The sequence below is a fragment of the Rhinolophus hipposideros genome (genome assembly GCF_964194185.1).
Source record: "Rhinolophus hipposideros genome assembly, chromosome: 20".
NCBI lineage: Eukaryota > Metazoa > Chordata > Mammalia > Chiroptera > Rhinolophidae > Rhinolophus > Rhinolophus hipposideros.
The window spans coordinates 32,580,501-32,597,868 of NC_138066.1; the positions used below are offsets into that span (position 1 = coordinate 32,580,501).

Here is a 17,368-nt window from a genome sequence, read left to right on the forward strand (position 1 = left end):
AAGATGAAGGTGGGGGTGCATTTCTGCCCATCTCAGGGATTGGAGCCCTGCATGCGGCGGTTGAGAGTCCATAGCCCTGGCACTCCTGGGTGTGCGGGCGGGGACTTACCCAAAGGCCTGCAGCCGCTCTAATAAGGGTGCCCGCAATCCACGCTCCTCCGAAAGGGCTGCACTCCCTCTCCACCCTCCTGCCCTTTCCAGCGGCGCCCAATCCCACCTTTGTAGTTGCTCCGGGAGCCTTCGGGGCAGCCGAGAGGCGTGACCCGCTGGAAGCCCGCCCCTTTGATGTGCGCCGGCGTCGCTGTGATTGGACAGTCACTTGTGACGTGTGGGGACTGCGGTGGGCCCGGGTGCTGCGGCAGCCGCAGCGCCAGCCGCGGCTCCGGGCTCCAGCTCCCGGGCATTTAAAGGGGACGCGGCGGCGGGCCGGGGGGGATGGAGGGCAGGTGGAGGGGACGGCCCAGCCGCACATCATCCACGGCCCCTCGGGACCGGAGGGACTCCTGAGCCGGAGCCCAGAAATCCGGGGGTGGATAAGACACCGCGTCCCCTCCAATACCCGTAAGCACCCTGACTTCATCTGAGCCCAAATACCTCAGCTAGACCCTCTCCCCACTCTTTACACTCCAAACTCAGCCGGGACAGACCTCTGCAGCTGCCGTTCCCCACGTGAGTCCTGGGATTCCCTAGGTAGGGGAGGGCTGGGGTCCCAGTGTAGAGTGGGGGCTGTGTGGAGTTTGAGGGAGCTCCTATACGCGTCAGTGGGGGAGTCCCTGGAGGGGAGGAATGAGTCCCCCTTCTTTCTCCTGCCCTAGGAACGTGCTGCCGGGTATCCCTCTGTCCCCGACTCGGCAAAAGCGAAAGAGTCGGTGCCCCTTTGCTCCCCGCCACCCACTAGTCCCCTCGTCTCCCCGAGCTGCGCACCCCCCCCCCCGCCCTGCATTGAAGCGAAGAATCGCCAGCTGGGGGTGTGCCAGAGTGCCTGTCTTCCAGCCACCTCTAAAAATATCTCTCCCCCCATTCCACCAGCAGCTGCCACCTCCCTGCCCATCGAGGATCCCCTCCCAGCAGGGCAAGCCCAGAGGTGACTCCAGGTGCCAGCTTCCTCATTGGCACCAGGGCTCCAGGTCATCACCTCCAGCTAGTCAGGACAGGAATCTCACAGTCCAACGGGGTCTCCACGGCAGTAAGGGAAGCTTTGGCTGCAATTTTCCCAAGAGCCACCAGAGCCTCCTGAGTTCTAATTCTCTGACTCTGATACTGTGTGGCCCAGGATGTTAGCTTGACCTCTCTGGGCCTCTTTCACCTATTTGCTGCTGGCGGTGGTGAGCAAAGAAGAGACCATGGTGAAGTTGGAGCGCTGTCTGGGGAAGGAAAAGAATTCCAACTTAGTGGCTGAATCTGGTTTCTAATGATTGATACAAGATTTGGTCTTGTGACTGTGATATCTCTGGGGTCCTTGCCCTCCCCCCATCCCCATCCTGCACACTTCCTGTGGGAAACTGTCCCAAACAGGAGCCTGTGGGCTCCATCCATCCATTAAGAGTGGAACTTCGATCTGAGGGCCTCTGCCAAAGAGGGGCCTGTTTTCCTCCCCCATCCCCAGGGGACCCTCCCACCCATTCCCACAGATGTCATCTAAGAGCATTCGTATAAAAAGTAGGGGCAAGCTGGGAGGAATCTGGTGACCTGGTGTGGAATCAGGAGGCAGGCACCACTTTTAGATAGGACTAATTATGGGCCCCCTGCCACCCCAAAGAAACCCTTCTTTCCTCTCTCTGCTATAGCCTGTGGAAGAAGCTCAGAGATCCTGCCCCCCTTTTCTTTGAGGGACTCCTTTTGATGACCACAAAATGATTTGATCACTCAGGACAAAGCTGCTAGAGGTGAGTAACTTCTTTGAACATCACGGGAGCCACATTCCAATGGGGCCTGGGGTCCCTCTAACAACTGTGGGACTGTGGGTAGGGGTGGGGTTTCACAGCACGGTCTTCTCAGTTTCCAGGGGAAAAAACCCAGGATGCCTGGCTTTCTGCTCTGGGGACTAAAAGAAACAAAAGCAACTTACCAAATAATAAACGTTTAACCAATATCCCTAAATACTGTTATTAGTATATGAAAAAAAGTAACGATGTCTTTTGCTATGAGAAATGAGAAGTTTTGAGGATGATTAAAAGTTGGGAGAATATTCCACCAAAGTAGAAAAAGAAACAAGGGCAAAGTAAGGAGACCCTTTTCTATGGAATGGATGGCTGCTAGAGACTCTGTATCTTTGTATCTAAACCCTTGCTTCTCCATGTGCCTGGCGTGTCTGTTCCTGTTTGCTTTTACAACCAGAGTGGAATCCCCTGACCTTTCTCTGGCCCCATATGTTATCAGCTAGGATTCTGAAAGGCTGGAACTCCCTCCAGATAAGGCCTGGGGACAGCCCTCCAACCCAAAACCTGCCATTCCCTTGTTCCTATGCCTCCCTCCCCTTCTCTCCCATCATCTTGATCTTGTGTCTCCTCTGCAAAAGAACTGAGACCCACATCCCATCCCAACTGAAAGTGATTAATGTATGTGTGGTCAGGGAGTGGGGAGGAATGGGGCACCTCAAGATGGAGGGTGATAGAGCCCCTCCCTCTGACCTGTGCCCTGCTCCTGGGATGTCCCAGTCTCTGTCTTGGGGGCAATAGTTTTTCCCTGCTGTCCTGGGATGGTCTGGGGAGAGTGTCACCTTGACAAAGTCAGAAGGGTTTCCAGTGTCATCCATTGTCACCGCCAGAGGGCAGCAGCCAGCCAGATCTTTGCTCCTTTCCCTGTCTTGTCTCCTGGCTCTCAATATCTTTCCAGATCTGTCCCAGCTGCCTCTGGCCTCTTACTCAACCCCAGGGTGGAGGGTGGGTGTGTGTGTGTGTGTGAAGGGGGGCACTGGGAGTTGTAGGTGGTGTCCTTTGTAGCTGTGTTGGTGAAGGCCCCACAAAGCCAAAACCTGTCCCCAAAGCCATGTAGCAAACTCCAGCCTGCAGAAATTTCAATCTGACTCTCCCGTCTGACTTCCGGGTCCCTGAAGGCACCAGAGAAGCCAGTCCCAAATCTCCTGTGGTTCCCAGGGGTCTGGGTCCCCCAGCTGTGGTACAATGAGCCTGTTTATCTGCCCCTTCCCTTGTGAAGAAAGGGCAGGCAAAGCTGTGGCCAGGTGTTCAGGAGCCAAGCTCTCTGCTCCATGGAAACAGCATGGCCACAGGCAAGATATTTAACCTCTCCGAGCCCTTCTCATGTGCTGAATTCAGGGGACTGTGATGAGCAGTGAGAGAATATGAGTGAAGGTGACTTGTAAACTGTGATGTACCGTACACGAGAAAGGGGCAGTGATCACACTAGAGAAGAGCACTGGTCCCAGACTCGGATCTGGTTTTGAGATTGGTCTCTGCAAGTCAGCTAACCTCTCTGAGTCTCCAATAATATCTGTAACCTCTCCAGCATCTTAGTGGATTGCTAAGAGTATGCCTAGCAAGGGCTTTGTGATCTGTAAGGGTTCTGCCTATCTGAGGGGTTGTTTTTATTGAGCCCCTGGGAGTGGTTCCTGGGGCTCAGCAGAGGGGACAGGCCAGGTGGCATTGGTGGTGGAAGCAAAGCTAGCTGACTAGGCACCCTCACATGGAACTTGTGTGGTTGTCAGGAGCTCTGGACGACGGCTAGAGGCCAACAGATCCTACAGGTGGTGCTCAGAGTGACGTACCAACAATGAGCGGGTGTTTTCCAGTTGCTGGCCTCCGATGCCTGTCTAGGGTAAGTAAGTCCCTCCAGGGGTCTCTTAGGATGAGGTCTCAGCCCCCATGTCCCCATCATGGGGTGGGAAGAACACTATCCAGCTTCTTTCAGGCTCACTCTCACTTCTACTGGGCCGCCATTAACCCCGAGAAGCTTCCATCCCAGTTGAGGGGTCCTGATGTTTTTACATCCTTAACTCCAGGGACTCTGGGCCACTGAAGAGTCCCAGATGGATGTTACTGAGACCAGTGGATGGATGACTCTAGGATGAGGTCAAAGGAACACTTCTCTTAGGGAGGCAGATAGCCAGGTTCAAATCCCAGCTCTGAAATTAGGAGCCTGGAATTCTGTTTCACAAGGTGTGCCAGGCTGTAAGCATCACGGGAATATTAAAGAGGGAGTGAGGAAGACGACAGAAGGGGGAGTAGCTCCGTCTGGACTCACGGGTGGGAGGTTGGGAGGGAGAAAGGCAGTGTGGTGGATATTCTGAAGCTGTGCATGACCTGCTCACTCTGACCCTCGGGCCCATATAGCTGTTGGCATATAGAGGTGGTATAGAGGCTGCTGAGGGCTTCTGCTGTCTCCATTTGCTTGCGTTTCTTTGTGCCCTCACACTCGCCCTGTTGTCTCCATCCTCTCCCATGTTCCCCGTCAACATGACTCTGGCCCAAGGTCTCCACTTTCTGGAACTTCCCACCCCCACTGTCTTCCTGTCCAGTCTGTCTCCATGCTACCCCAGCATGACTTTCTCCTAGCCCCCTCCGTCCCCACCACTGCCTCATACTACCCCCACTATCTGCTCCCTCCTCCTCTGCCTTTTCAGCCACTGCTGCTCTCTTTCCTCTCCCTTACCTGTTTCCCAGGTATGTCGTGGCCTGGCACGGGAGGCGCCTACCTCCCCAAGCCCCACTGCTTCTGCTACCCGCTTGCTTCGGACTCTGGCAGGAACCCCATCCACTGACAAGGCCCTCCAGGGGAATTGGCAAGTGACTAGTGATAAGCTGTCAACACAGGGCCCTAAAACTCCCCCAAAGAAGCTGAGTCCCATCCCTGGACCCCTGCCCAGAGCCATCTGGCGGAAGCAGCTCCCAAAGAGCCTTCCTGGGTCTTGTGCAGTCAATCTACCTATCTGGTTATTCCAAGAACTAAAATCCAGTTCTCCAGCCAGTGCAGAGGCCTAGGCACCTATTCTCCAGACCTGAGGTTGGACACTCCTTGTCCACATAATTTGGATGGTGTTCACAAGTTTTTCCTGGAGCCTGGCTCCTCATTGTGCACCACAGTCCATAGCCATCAGCCCACTGCCCAGAAGGGGACTGTGGAGCCTGCTCCCCTTGGGTGAATGGGTGGTTTCAAGCCTGACTGTTTGTTAGGAAAGAAGGGAATGGAGAGTCCCCTCTGCCCTCCCTTTATCTACACCAACAACGGGGGTCACAGTACTTCACTAGAAGGCCTAGTTCAGAAACCTCTCCCAAAGGGTCACCCCTTGGAAGCTGCTCTTCCTCTCTTTTAAGCTGACTTGTTAAGGTCCAGTGGCCCTGACGAGAGTAGCAGAAACAGGTGCCAAAGAAGCCCTTCTAGGTCCAGGAGGAGAATGATCCTCTGAGGATAAACCCCAGTGCAGTTAATAGAGGTGCCAAGGGGGTGGGCAGGGAGCTGGGGGGTGGGGTGGCGGCGGCGTTGGTACCCCAGCTTAACCAGCCTTGGGTCCTCCTCAGGTCTTGGATATGCCAGCGCCTCTGGCCATGGCCCGCTAACCAGCCTCTCCCGGGCCGGCACCCGCCCTGCCCGCTCTCGCTTGCTCCCTCCTCCTCCTCCTGCTCCTCTCCCCTCTGCTCCCAGGACGGCGGGATGGCTGCGCAGGGCGCGCCTCGCTTCCTCCTGACCTTCGACTTTGACGAAACTATCGTGGATGAAAACAGCGACGACTCTATTGTGCGCGCTGCGCCGGGCCAGAGGCTGCCAGAGAGCCTGCGCGCCACCTACCGTGAGGGCTTCTATAATGAATACATGCAGCGCGTCTTCAAGTACCTGGGTGAGCAGGGAGTGAGGCCTCGGGACCTGCGCGCCATCTACGAGGCCATCCCCCTGTCCCCGGGCATGGGCGACCTGCTGCAGTTTGTGGCCAAGCAAGGTGCCTGCTTCGAGGTGATTCTCATCTCGGATGCCAACACGTTCGGCGTGGAGAGTGCGCTGCGCGCCGCGGGCCACCTCGGCCTGTTCCGTCGCATCCTCAGCAACCCGTCCGGGCCCGATGCGCGGGGGTTGCTGGCGCTGCGACCCTTCCACACGCACAGCTGCGCGCGCTGCCCCTCCAACATGTGTAAGCACAAGGTGCTCAGCGACTACCTGCGCGAACGGGCCCAAGACGGCGTGCACTTCGAGCGCCTCTTCTACGTGGGCGACGGCGCTAACGACTTCTGCCCCATGGGGCTGCTGGCCGGCGGCGACGTGGCCTTCCCGCGCCGCGGCTACCCCATGCACCGCCTCATTCAGGAGGCGCAGAAGGCCGAGCCCAGCTCCTTCCGCGCCAGCGTGGTGCCCTGGGAGACCGCCACCGACGTGCGCCTCCATCTGCAGCAGGTGCTGAAGACTTGTTGAGACGGCAGCCTGCAGGGGGCGCCCGGGCGGAGGTGGGGGCGAGGAAGCGGGGAGATCCGCAAAGACAGCCTAGTTTTATAACTCCCTTTCCCCTTTCGCTTTGGTATGTCTCTCCAGGAATTTCTAGAATTCCAGGCTCGTCCATATGGGTGCTGAGGAGGGCGTTCAGACCTGTCCCTAGCTATGCAGTTAACCCAGCTCCGCTGCCTCTCCCAGATCCAGGGCAGTTAAATTCTGGAGTCTGACCCAACCTGGGTGGTGTATGTACCTGGGAAGGCAGCAGCGTTTCCAAACACTTCGTCCTTCGAATTGGGAGGAGGGTGTTCCCTGGCAGGGCAGAGAAGGAACATCTCCCAGGGCTTTAACTGCCCTCAAGCTGCGTTACCTCCCTTTCCCCAGTCTTGGGTCATGGAGACCCAGGTCCTAAAATCCTCCCGGCGGCACTGGACTCCCCCACGGGGAGAGACAGCGCTCTCCGCTGTCTACCCTAGGCCTAGATCTTGCTTTACCAACCAGGACTCCAAACTACATCCCTTCTTGCCTCCCTTCCACCACCACCCACCCACCAGCATGCCCAAAGGTGAAAAAGCCACATGAGAAGTCGCCTCCTGCTGGTGGAACGAGATAGCACACTTCACCTCAGGGACGGCCAGCCAGGGACCTCGCAGCGTGCAACGGTGTCTCCTCGCACCCCAGCCTCGTCTATGCAGCAAGAGACCAGGGACTTAACCAAAGTAACCCCCGCGGGCTGGGCCCTCTGCGCCCCCCTCCCTTTTCCCGAATGGACCAGAAAGCCATGATGTTTTAAATCAGAGCCAGCGAAACCCAAACCCCTCCTCACTCTCTGGTGTTTTAGAGCTATAAAGCAGGTGAAGAGGTGACTGAGATCTATGGCGCCGCAATCTGAGGGATGAAGATGATATTATCTCTGCTCTCAGAGAGCCCCACTTAAGTGAGGGGGTTGGTCCCCACCATTGGCGGAATGCACAGCTTGAGGAACCAAGACTGAACACAACACAGGAGACAACAGGCAAAGGAACACGGTGCAGTCAATGGTTGCAGAGGGCATCTGGTCTAGTATAGAGGGCACGTAATGGGGACCAGTGAGATGGGAGAGATACTGCTGCTGGGGGGTAGGAGCACGGGCTCAATAATTAGCAGGAGCCTTAGAACCAAAATGCCTTTTAGTCCATCTTCTCTCTGCCCAACCCCTAGCCCTGCAGGGCGATTATCAGGAGGTCATCAGGATTTCATTCAGAGTTGGCACTTGCATCTGGAGGCCCCACCCATCCTCTGTGGACAAATCACCAAACTCCTTGACTTCCAGTTCTTTCCTGTCTGCAACAGACCTCTGGTCACCTCTTCCCAGAACTCCTTCCCATCACAGTGGGGGGAAGGGGCAGATAGCTCACAGCCCAAGAGGTGGGCAGTCCTAGTCCAGCCTTGACCTTGGAGCTGGCTTTGGCCTGGGACTTAAGGCTCACTCAGGGCAAAGCTTGGGTCAGCAGCCCAGAGGCCCCAAGGCTGTCAGCAGCTGGGTTCCACAGTTCCCTGGGCAGAATCCAGTCCCCTCTGAGCTGACACCCTCACACCAGCCATTGGAGTAGCGGCGGGTTATGCAGATGATGGTGCCCTCAGAGAAGGAGAGCTCATTGTCCTTCTGGCGGGTGTATGGGTACAGTGTCACCACTGCAGAGCAGGAGGAGAGGGTGCTGTTAGAGGTGCCTCCTGTTCCACCATGGAGATGCAGGGACCCACATGTAAGCATCTAGGGGAGAAGGCTGCAGGGGGTGCCTTCTCCCAAGCCCTGGGGACTCCTCCCTAGCTCAGTTAATAACAATACCAGGCCAGCTGCCGTCTTCTCAACTTGGTTCTGGAGGACTCCTGGGTGAACATTGCTCAGTTCATCAGAATATGGGTGGGGGTAGGAGGGGGAGAAGGAGGCAATAAGACCATAATTCGTCTGGGGTTGAAGAGTTGGGGGGATCCTGGTGGTGGAATCTGGTACCCTTCAGTCTTAGGAATCAGGTACCTTTTGCCAAGTATGAAGCAGGGACCCAGCTAGGCTCTTCTGGCCCAAAGCCTGGAGGAGGTGGAGGCGGCAGTTCCAATTCATCTACATCCAGGGGTGGAGGAGGGGGCAGGTCCAAGGGCTGGAGCAGTTCTGGGTCTGGGAGGGAAGGCAGAGAGATTGTAAGTGTGGTACAGGCAACCCCCTCCATTCCCTCCAGGAAACTTTGAGCAGAGCACAGGATCCACCCATCTTTTGTAATCTTCCTCCATACCTGCTCCATGCTCCTCCCACTATGCCTCTAGCATATAGTAGGTGCTCAGTAAATACTGAACCTTTGGACAGTATTTATTGAGTAGAGTAGGGTAGTCAGACCCTACCACTTAGCTGGATGACCGTTGGGCAAGTCACTTAATTAAACCTCTCAGCCTCGGCTTCCTTTGTTAAATGGGAGTGTGAAGATCCTCTTAGGATTGTTAAAGTGAGAAAATGGATGATGAGAAGCTTCCAGTCCAGGGCCTGATTATAAAGCAAGCACTAAGTTATGTTCACTTCCTCCGCCTTCTCTCTCCCCTTACCCCTACCTTACCAAAATGTTCACTGAGGTGGGCCCAGGTTAGATCCAAGACAGGTGAGGAGGAGCTGAGAGAGTGACCCCACAGATGTTCTAGAAGGAGAGGCGGAGCTCCTTACCTAGAGGAGGCAGGGACAGTTCCTCCATTGGAGGGGGCAGCAGGCAGATATCCGAGGCGGGTGGAGGAGGTGGGGTCATGGTGCTGGAGAGAGGTGGGGGCGCTGCCTGCCCCTTGGTCACGGAGACCCCACCAACACCTTCAGCGCTGCTGAAGATCAGAGAAATTGTGGCTCGGCTAGGTTGGGGGACACCGTCCCCAACTCAGGATCCCCAACTGGCCCCACCCCTGTGATCCCGAGTCCTCTCAACCCCTGCAGTCACTGTGATAACTGGCTGGAGGCCCCTCTCAACGCCCCCTGCCACGGCCACCCCTAACTTGGATTTGTGGGGCTCACCTGGCCGAGGCCAGGGAAGAGGCAGATGAGGCGGCGGAGAGTTTGCCGTTGGGCGCCACCGGGAGCTGCACCGGCTCGGGGATCCGGGGAGGTCTCCTGGTGATGGGGGGAAGGGAGCTGGTGGGTGGGTGAGGGGGGAAGGCTTCCGGTGACAAGCAGGAGTCAGGGGTGGGGAGGTGGGGAGGTGGGGGCAGCTGGCTGAGGAGGAAGTTTGGCGCCCAGAGTGGAGGCGAGGGTGGGGGAGTAGAGTTTCAGGTTCCAGTGGGGTTGGTTTGGGTCGAGGCGAGGCCTCACCCCAGGGTGGCGGAGGCGGGTGCTGTAGGCGCCTTGATGCTCTTTCGAGACAGGGTCCCGGTCCGCGACAGCTGCGTGCTCAGATCCTGCAGGGAAGCAGGGTGGTGGGGCTCACATCGATGGGGGATGGGGGCAGTAGCCCCTCTCATCCCAGACAGAAAATGGGGGAGGGGCGGACGAGAACTGGGAGAGAAAACACGGGCACAGCAAGTTCTTACTTCCACTTCCCAGCCCCCTCGCTCACCCCTCCCCCTCTTGCTCGTAGGGCCTGGGTGCCATGTCTGCCGCAGGCCCCACGGAAACCTCAGAGCACAGACAGCCTGAAGGCCACTTCCTCTGCATGGCCTCACCAGCTAAGTGGGCCCATCTTCCCACCCCTCCCTCAAAGCATCTCGGAGACCAGAGTGGAGGTTCCTCTGAGGATGGGTAGGGAAAGGACAGAACCATCACACTTAGACATGTCCCAGTTGTCATTCTGGCAGGCCTACGGAACTGGCTTTCAGAGCAGAGAGGAGCAGAAATTTAGAGGAGAGTGTACAAATGACAAGGTGCAAATCCACATGCGAGGGAGCCCCTCTGTGACTGATAGCGTTCCCCCAAGAGTGGGGACACAGGGAACGATGTCCTCTGCTCTCCTTCATTAGGGGCAAAACAAAGGGACTTGAGCTAAAGCCTAAAGAATTTAAGTTGGACAATAAGAAGAACTTACTGGTGGTGAGTGAGGCCTGCTGATTGAAGGAGGGAGTGTAGTTTCCCCTTTTGGGGGGGAGAAGGTATGGTAAGGATACCAAGAGGTCATTTAGACACAGAGGAGCTTTAATCTAACCAGGAATGTTGGAATGTGGGGACAGGAATTGACAAAATGGGATAGGGATATGTGTCCTCCCACTTCACAGAAGGAGATGGGCTAAGAAGAAAATACCAGGGTCATGTTCCCCTGGAGTAGCTATATCCCCACCCCTTCTCACCCAACAACAGCTCTGAGGTGACTTCTCAGTACGGTGACCTCAAACCTCCAGACAGAGGAAGTAGCTGTTCTCATGTGGCTAGGGAACCATTCTCATGCACACCCTGACAACCTCCCTCCCCCCTCTTCCCCTTCACACATACACCCAGCACCCACTGTGCAAATGTCACTCTCAGCAGATCATCTGAATTCAGCGTAAAGGCCAGTTCTGGAGGGAGGGGTCATGAAACATTTTTAAGGAAGAAGGCTCCTCCCGTAAGGAAGACTGGGGGAGTTAAGGGGGCCACTTAGGGTGATGGCTTCAGGGATTGAGGAAAGAAAAGGGCTGCGGGTTGGGACAAGAACACAGATGTGGAAGAGAACTGGGGTCCTGGAGAGAAGGGAGCCATGAGGCTAAAGAGGAGGGGGTTGTGGAAAAAGAGGAGGATTCCTTCTCTCTACCTTGATCCCATGGCCAATGTCATCCAGGCAACCAAAGTTGAGGGGTCTTCTGTAGTAGGGCGTGAGGGGAGGTAGGCTTTCAGGAGCGATGACTTTCTGGCTGGGGAGCAGCCGCTGGACCGTGGCTAAGGTGCCAATCTCCCTTCGGGCCACCTTCTCCATATGCATGTTCACCATCTGCGTGACAGGGTTTTAAAGTGACAGTGGGGCAGCCTTTGTACTGTGCCCTTCCCCTTCAGGGAGGAAGAGGACAGAGACTTTGGGGTGGGGGTAGGCATGATGGGAGGCAGTGAGGTCCAGACAAAGAGTGAGTTTTGTCCCCAAAGCCACACAGCATTTGAAGAGAGAGATGCCAGGGGAGGATGGAGCCACTTTGGAGCAACTTCCTGGTAGAAGAGAACGAGGGTTATTATTAGCCGAACAGGAACCAGAGGAAAAGAGAAAACACAGCATCCCTGATGATGCCAGAAAGAGACTGGAGCCCTGGCTGGCTTGGGAGCAGAGGGCGATAATGTGGAGGTGGCTGAGAATAAGGGCAGGATCAGCTCTCCCTTTTGGGGGATGAATAAGTGAATTAACTTCCTTTGGGGATGTTCTGTGGAGGGACCTACAGTACTGAGAGGGTGGGAACTCCAGTCTGCTGGGGTGACAGGAAAAGACACACCCCACACCAAACATGGCGGCAATGCACAGGCCAGGCTGATGTGTAACTGGATCTGTGCATATGGGGAATGGGGCAATTAATTTCTCAGCCAAGGATCCAGGAAGGAAGGAGGAGGGTGTGTATAACAGATGGGCGGGGGACACTGTGTGGTGGTGGCAGTACTTCCAGGGCTGAAGATGATCTTGCCAAGCAAGCACTCTGGGTCTAGGAAAGTTATTCAATCACCACCTGTGTTTAGATGGAAAAAGGGTCCATTTGTCTCTTTCCTGGACTATGCAGCTACCATGATTGGTAGAGCCTGCTTTCGACCCAGCAGGGTAGAATTCAGAGGAAGAAAGCTCGGCCTTCAGGGCCTTCCTAGTCTGATGGGATAGCAAGGCACAGGCACAGAGATAAGGAGACTCCAAAAGCTTGGGAAGTGCCAAGCTCCTGTGGCGGAGTTGGCATTAGGACCTGAAGGAAGGCATGAAAGAAGTTTTGCTGGAGAGAATGCCCAAGTGGAGCTGAAGAGTTGGGGACTGATGCAAGAAGATGTCCCACACCCCTTACCTGGCTCAGCGTGCTCACATGGGCTTCCACCTGCCGCAGAGAGGCTGCCTGCAGGTCCAACATGCGCAGAGTGTGCCCAGCCAGGTTGCCCACCTGGTAGGCTACGCTGGCCAGGGCCTGGGTGGTAAAGGACATGGTCTCCTCCAGCGCCTTCCGTTTGTCTGTTGCCTGAAATACACACAGTTCTGGTCAGAGGCCAGTACCTTCCACTGATCCTTCGCTGGGTGGGTGGGATGGGAGAGAGTACAGGGAAGGTGGGGTCTGAAGTGGGAGAAAGCAGAGACCCTATGTTTGAAGTGGTCTCCATATGAATGATGTTACAGTAAGAGAGACTCAGGACAGCAGGAAAGCAAATCTGCAGCCTGAAGAAATGAGTACAAGGGGAGGGAGAGATATCCCTGCTCAAAAAGGCAAGCTTAGGATTGACCCTACCACTCTCTTGAGGACCTCTTGGGGCATAAAGGGTGAATAGTAAGAAGGAGAGAGGAAGGCAATACTGGCTGGCAGAAGTCTCAAATTTAAAACCAACCAACCAATGGCAGGCCCACTCTTCAGACCTTCTAAACCAGAATACCCTGGGAACAAGGCTGATGAGTCTATGCCTTTAAAATCTCCCTACGTACCTCTTGTGCTCTTTGTTTAGCTCCAGTCTGTAGGTGGGTGTTTGGGAACCAATGATCTGGTCCATTTTATAGACAAGGAAATTGAGGCCCAGAGGAGAGTGACCTCATTCATTCATTCCCTCCAGTAGCTTTCCAGTACATGGGGAATAAAATCCATGGCCCATATAAGACCCCGCAAGACTGGATCCTGCTTTTCTCTTCACCCTCATCCTCTACCACTCCCCCTGTCACTTACTTCCCTCCAACCACATTGGCCATTGGGTTTCTGTTCCTGATCAAGCTAAGATCGTTTCTACCTCAGGGCATTTGCACTTGCTGTACTTTTTTCTAGAATCCTTCTCAAGTCTCAGCTCCTCAGAGACACCTTCCCTCTCCACCCTACAATTTACCCCAGCCCACTTCTGTATTGACTCTCTAACACATTTACCCTGTTCTCTTTTCTTCAAAGCTCTTAGCAGTATCAGCAATTATTTATCGATTTACTTTATTATCTACACACACACACACACACACACACACTAAAATGTAAGCACAGTGAGGGCAGGGAGCCTGTGTTGTATTCTGGAACCCATCCTGGAATAGTGCCCCCCACACGCAGATGATACTTAATAAATATGCATTTGTATGTTAATTAATGGATTGGATGCAAACCCAAATACTTGCTGGGCATCTTCCCATTGCATGCCAGATACTGTGCCAGGGGCTGGGCAGTGTCACTCTGCCAGTCAGTGGTGGCAGGGAGTGGCTGAAGACAGAAGAAGTTTTTTTCTCAGTCCCAGATCAGACCATGTGAGCTGGGACAAAACTTCTCAGGGTCATTTGGTTCCTCAGGCAGCTTCCTCATCTCTGGTGGGGTCATGGAATTGCTGCACTCTAACCTGTACCTTTCTCTAGGAGGGTAAGGGGTGAGATCAGGGCAACCCTGCAGGAAGGCCAGTGGACTGACAAGCAAGGTGGCACCATGGGGTCTCCTTGCTAACAGCACTCAAGGCCAGTCAGAGGAGAAGAGACGTGGAACCTATCAGAGCAGGGTACCCAGAGAAACCTGGGTGCCTCCAAAGTAGTCTGAGCCAGGCTAGAGCCAAAGGGCAGACCCAGAATCTTCTGAGCTGACCCTCCTGTGTTACTTCTCCCTTCCTTTCTATTCCACCAGCAGTTGAGAGGTGCTCATTTGCATGCAATTTACATTTCATCGCATATGTAACCAAGTGCCTTAAAAAGGCAAACCATCAACCCAGGATGTTAAAACCAGAAAGGATAGTAGGTCTTGTTCTAGTTCAAGACCTTCCTTTGGTAGGTGAGGAAATGAAGACCCTGATGGAGCATTTGATCTCCACCCATATTTCTTAGCTCAATTCTCCTATACTGTTCCCACCTGGACTGGCATGGGGAATTCATCACTGGATTTTCCTATCAGCCCAAATAGGAAAAATGTCTGCTTGGGCCCAGCTCTGGGAGGCAAGATCCCTTTTGGTCTTGGACCAAAGTTAAGTCTGGCGATCAAAGGTTTGGGATCCATCTTCATGGTTGACTGCTTATTTATCATGCAAATTACTCTGTTTGTAAACTCAATGGACCCTGACCAAGAACTCTGCCGTTGACCCTAGCCTGCCCTCTACCATTGCCCAAGGGTTTCCTGACACCTGGTTGGGGCGGAGGAAAGGGGTGGGGGAAATATGGAGGGCCTGGGAACCAGGCCCTGTTAAAGAGCAGTTCTGAGAAGTCGTCTAAACCCTTCCTAGGGATTTGCTCCCCAAAGACCCTCAGAGAGGCCAGGAAAGGTCACTGGTTGTGTGGTCTAGTAGTGTTCTGCATGAAGGAAGCAGGAGTCCAGGGATTCTGCCCTGGGTCAGAGCTTCTTATGCCCTGGGTTTTTTGCAAGGGCTACTTCGTCTCCCTAGAATTGATTTTGTTATCTATATGTATCTCTCATTCTTCTGATGAATGGTGATCCTCATAATAAGAATAATAATGGTAATAGCTACCATTTATCCTTGCCTTCTTAAGGGGCAGACACTGGGCTAAATGCTTCAATAGGTTATACACTTAACCCATGTGACCCCTGTGAAGGAAGGTATAAGAATAGAGGGGAAACTTGCCACAGGTCCTGTAGTTGGTAGATGTCGAAGTTGGAAATTGGATTCAGGTCTTTGTGCCCTCAAATCCTGTGTGCACACTATGTGCAAATGAGAACCCACCCGGAAGTGCTTTGGACATGCAGAAGTTATTGAAGGATTGGGAAGGAGCGCTTCCATTCTTGTGGACAAGAGTGTGCCTGCCAATGCTATGAGAATGGAGCTGACTTATAAGCCGTGTTCCATCTCATCTACAAGTTGATCATTCAATATCTACACAGACAGAATTTGTACCCTGGGTAGCATTTTCAACTAGAGGTTTGGTGGGTGTGCTCTGGAGTCAAAATTATGGGTTCAAATCCAGGTTCTACCTCTAGCTTGGAGACCTTGGGAAAGTGAGTTAACCTTTCTTAACCTCAGTCTCCAGGTTGTGAAATGGGAGTGGTTCTCATCTCACAGGACAGGGGTGAGGATGAAAGGAGGCACCTGCCCAAAGTAAGGGTGCAGAGCTTTTGAGCTGTTGTTATCATTGATTCTCTTTAATCTGTCATTTTCCCATAAGCACTTGCTCCTTTTATTTATTTATTTTTTCAACACTCCTACTGATCTAGGTGGTCCCTGTGCCTCTTCCCACAGGTTGGTTAGAATAGTTAGAAATGTAAAGTTTTGCCCAAGGGATAACAAGGTTATCCTGTAGCTTTTAAGGGAGCAGAGGAAACTGAGGACAAGAGTCATACAGCATGTCAGGGAGGCAGGAAGGTGGAGAGGAGAGAGCTCGGTTTCAGACGTCAGAAGGCCTGGGCTGATGCCTCACTCTACTGTTTCCAAGCTGTGTGACCTTGGGCAAGTCACCTCACCTCCCGGTGCTGCTATTTCCTCATCAATAAAATAGGAATAATAATATTTGTCTCACAACGTGCTTATGAGGATTAATTAATGAACTAACAGAGGTGCTCAGTTGGTATTACGTTTTTCTCATCCCTCTTGCCTTGATTCAAGAATCCATCCACATGCTTGGTCCTGGGACAACCATGCAAATTAGAAAACTGTTCTAAAATGCCAATATCCTGGTCTTTCATTGGTAGCCTGCTTCCAGCAGTCAGGTTCTCCATCTGCCCCACACCCATTCCAGACCCCCTCTCTTTAACCCAGACTAGTCTGATGTCTCTCCACTCTCCCTCTCTTTCTCTACAAGTTCGCTACAATGTTTGGGAAGTTCTGAAGTCTTACCTAGAACCAGCCTGAAAATGAAATGATGGCACCACCAACTGTGTGGGGACGAGGCTTTGGGCCTGAGGATTTGCATGAGAGGCTGGGAAGGAAGGAGATGAACCTAGGGTGAGGCCTGATAAGGGGATGGAATAGCACTGCCTGCCCAAACATCTCAGGCTTTGGGACAGAGTAGGGGCACAGTGGGGGCATGGGTAGCAGGAGGTCTCTGGGGACTGGGTTGAAGCTGAGGCCTGGAGGGGGAGGATTTCTCCGCCAAAGCCCAGGACAAGCACCTGTCAGAATGGCTCCCACAGCCTCACCCTGGAGATGGGCTCTGGGCCCCTGGTGGGGCTGGGGTGACGGGGCCTGTACCGGCTCTGCCTACCTGCACATAGCTGTCCTCGCAGTAATCGGCCACTCGCAACAGCGCGCTGTGGTTGCCCCGCAGAGCCTCCCGGCCCGTGGGGATCTCAAACTCCTGCAGTTGCCGCAGCTCCTCCATCGCCCCCAGCCTCTGACAGGCTCCCCAGGGAGCTGCTGGTTTTGTGCCTCACCCTGCCCTTGATTGGTTGCTCTGCCTTCCCTCCCTCTTGCTGCTTTTGGTTTCCTCTTCGTGAGAGACCCAAACCTGCTTGCAAAGGGCAGTCATGCTCATTCCGGGACAAGAGGAAGTTAGTCCCTGCTCCCTAGGCCTGTGCCTCTCTGTCCCCTGCCCAAAGGAAGGGGGAAGCCAGTTGCCCCTTTGGGGGCCCAGCCCCTCAGTCTCTCCCAACAGAGGAAGCCAAGGTCTGGGCAGTTGTGATTGCTCCCTGGGCCTGGAGAGGAAATGTTTGGCGGGGGGGTGGGGTGGGAGACCGAGGAGGAAGGGGGCTGGCCTGTTGGGGGGGGGGGTGGAGGTGGATTTTCCACTCATGGAAAAGGAGGAAAGGGCAGAGGGTGGGGGCTTCCTTGGGAAGCCCAGGGATGAGTCACCAAGGGACAGGAGAGTGGAGGGTGGAAAGGATATGGAGACCAGTCAGGCTTGGGGCTGTGGAGTAAGAGAGTAACAACAATGGAAAACAGACAATGCCGCAGCAAGAAGAACTCGGCCTGGATACCAGGAAGCTGCAGCCAGAGGGCCCCTGAGAAGTGTTATCAAGCCTCTGA

The 17,368-nt window shown here is 54.3% G+C and overlaps 2 protein-coding genes across 4 annotated transcripts; one reads left to right on the forward strand and one right to left on the reverse strand.

Annotated features, from left to right (window-relative positions):
- Positions 1-337: 337 nt before the first annotated feature.
- On the forward strand, positions 338-7,531 carry PHOSPHO1 (phosphoethanolamine/phosphocholine phosphatase 1). 3 transcript variants are annotated; one of them, XM_081028838.1, is made up of 5 exons: positions 338-561; positions 1,788-1,886; positions 3,665-3,774; positions 5,475-6,339; positions 6,475-7,531. In XM_081028838.1, the coding sequence occupies exons 4-5, from the start codon at positions 5,608-5,610 to the stop codon at positions 6,511-6,513; spliced, it is 771 nt and encodes a 256-aa protein (XP_080884964.1). In that variant the 5' UTR covers positions 338-561; positions 1,788-1,886; positions 3,665-3,774; positions 5,475-5,607; the 3' UTR covers positions 6,514-7,531. The 3 variants fall into 3 exon arrangements, with proteins under 3 accessions (XP_080884964.1, XP_080884963.1, XP_080884962.1); XM_081028837.1 differs by having other exon boundaries at positions 391-669; positions 6,475-7,241; XM_081028836.1 differs by having other exon boundaries at positions 430-669; positions 5,599-6,339; positions 6,475-7,235.
- A 230-nt stretch (positions 7,532-7,761) lies between these two features.
- On the reverse strand, positions 7,762-17,047 carry ABI3 (ABI family member 3). The gene is given in 9 exon segments (XM_081028835.1): positions 7,762-7,903; positions 7,905-8,046; positions 8,390-8,527; positions 9,062-9,210; positions 9,398-9,493; positions 9,692-9,777; positions 11,100-11,276; positions 12,313-12,480; positions 16,608-17,047. Coding segments are annotated over 9 exon segments (1,092 nt in total). The 5' UTR covers positions 16,725-17,047; the 3' UTR covers positions 7,762-7,884.
- Positions 17,048-17,368: the final 321 nt, after the last annotated feature.